Here is a 1,016-nt window from a genome sequence, read left to right as displayed (position 1 = left end):
CCCTTTGCCAGCATGGGTGTGTGGTGTGAAGGGCTGAAGGGCTGGGAGCATGCCGTGCCAACCCCATACCTTTGAGCCTGAGTAAGACAGAGAAGGTGACTGGGAAAAGCGCAAGTGGAGAGGAAAATGAAGGAGCTTTGGGCTCCGTAACAAGGCTGACCTTGTGAAGGGTCATCACAGTGACAAGTCAGAGAGTCAGTTGTGCAGGGCAGGAGAAAAGGACGTGCTGTGTGAGGCACACAGCAGCAGGGCAGATGTGAGAGCCATGCAGACTCTTGTCACTCGTGGTGAACACACCACAGTACAGGGAGCGCCCACTACAGACTGTGGGTGTTGTAGCTGCAACACCCTGCGAAGTGGAATGGAAAGGTGGGTGCCAGTTGGATGGGGACCAACAGGAAACTAAATAAAAAACTGTAAATAGATTGTTTAGATTGAGTGCAAAGGACAAGAACAATAATGAGAAACACTTTGGCGATTTTGCTTTTTATTCTTTCTCCTCCTCTGTCACCAAAAGGAGTTACTTTGTAATGTAAAAGTCCACCTCTTTAGCTGTCACAACCTGCCTAGAGCTGGTTGACAGCTGGGTGTCCATCCGGTACACAGACAGCACTTGCACCCCTCCACGTAACAAATGTTATTTATGTATTACAAGCTGGCACTTCAGCCTGGATATAGTAGTAGGGAAAATGCACTCAAGTAGCTGGATTCAGCACCGTGTCCTCGCATTAGTGTGGATGTTATTATTCTGTTTCGCCTATGTTCCTTACACCTTGGCCCTGTGGACGTCAGGTGCTGTCGCGCCACCCTGTTAAACATTAACTGCCTGGTTTTCCATCGCAGCACCTCAGCTTCTGGGGTAAAGCCAAAGCCGGGAGCGCGGGACAGGCTCCTGCGGAGGGCCGGCCCGCTCTCTCCAGCCCAGCTTCTCCCTTTGGGCACGGCGCGCTCTGCTCCGGCGACCTCTGCGTTCTGGCAGCGGCCGATCCCCTGGCATCCCCGGGCGGGAATGCGGC

General features: G+C 53.0%; 1 protein-coding gene across 1 annotated transcript in view; it reads left to right on the top strand.

Annotated features, from left to right (window-relative positions):
- Window positions 1-265: 265 nt before the first annotated feature.
- The window catches only part of CHAC1 (ChaC glutathione specific gamma-glutamylcyclotransferase 1), a 3,318-nt gene continuing 2,567 nt past the window's right edge, over window positions 266-1,016 (top strand). The window contains exon 1 of the mRNA XM_031055804.1: window positions 266-301. Within this exon, the coding sequence (XP_030911664.1) occupies window positions 266-301 (36 nt within the window). The remainder of the gene's footprint in view (window positions 302-1,016) is intronic.

Source organism: Geospiza fortis, unplaced genomic scaffold, assembly GCF_000277835.1.
Source record: "Geospiza fortis unplaced genomic scaffold, GeoFor_1.0 scaffold66, whole genome shotgun sequence".
Taxonomy (NCBI): Eukaryota; Metazoa; Chordata; class Aves; order Passeriformes; family Thraupidae; genus Geospiza; species Geospiza fortis.
This window is presented reverse-complemented; position numbering and strand designations above follow the sequence as displayed.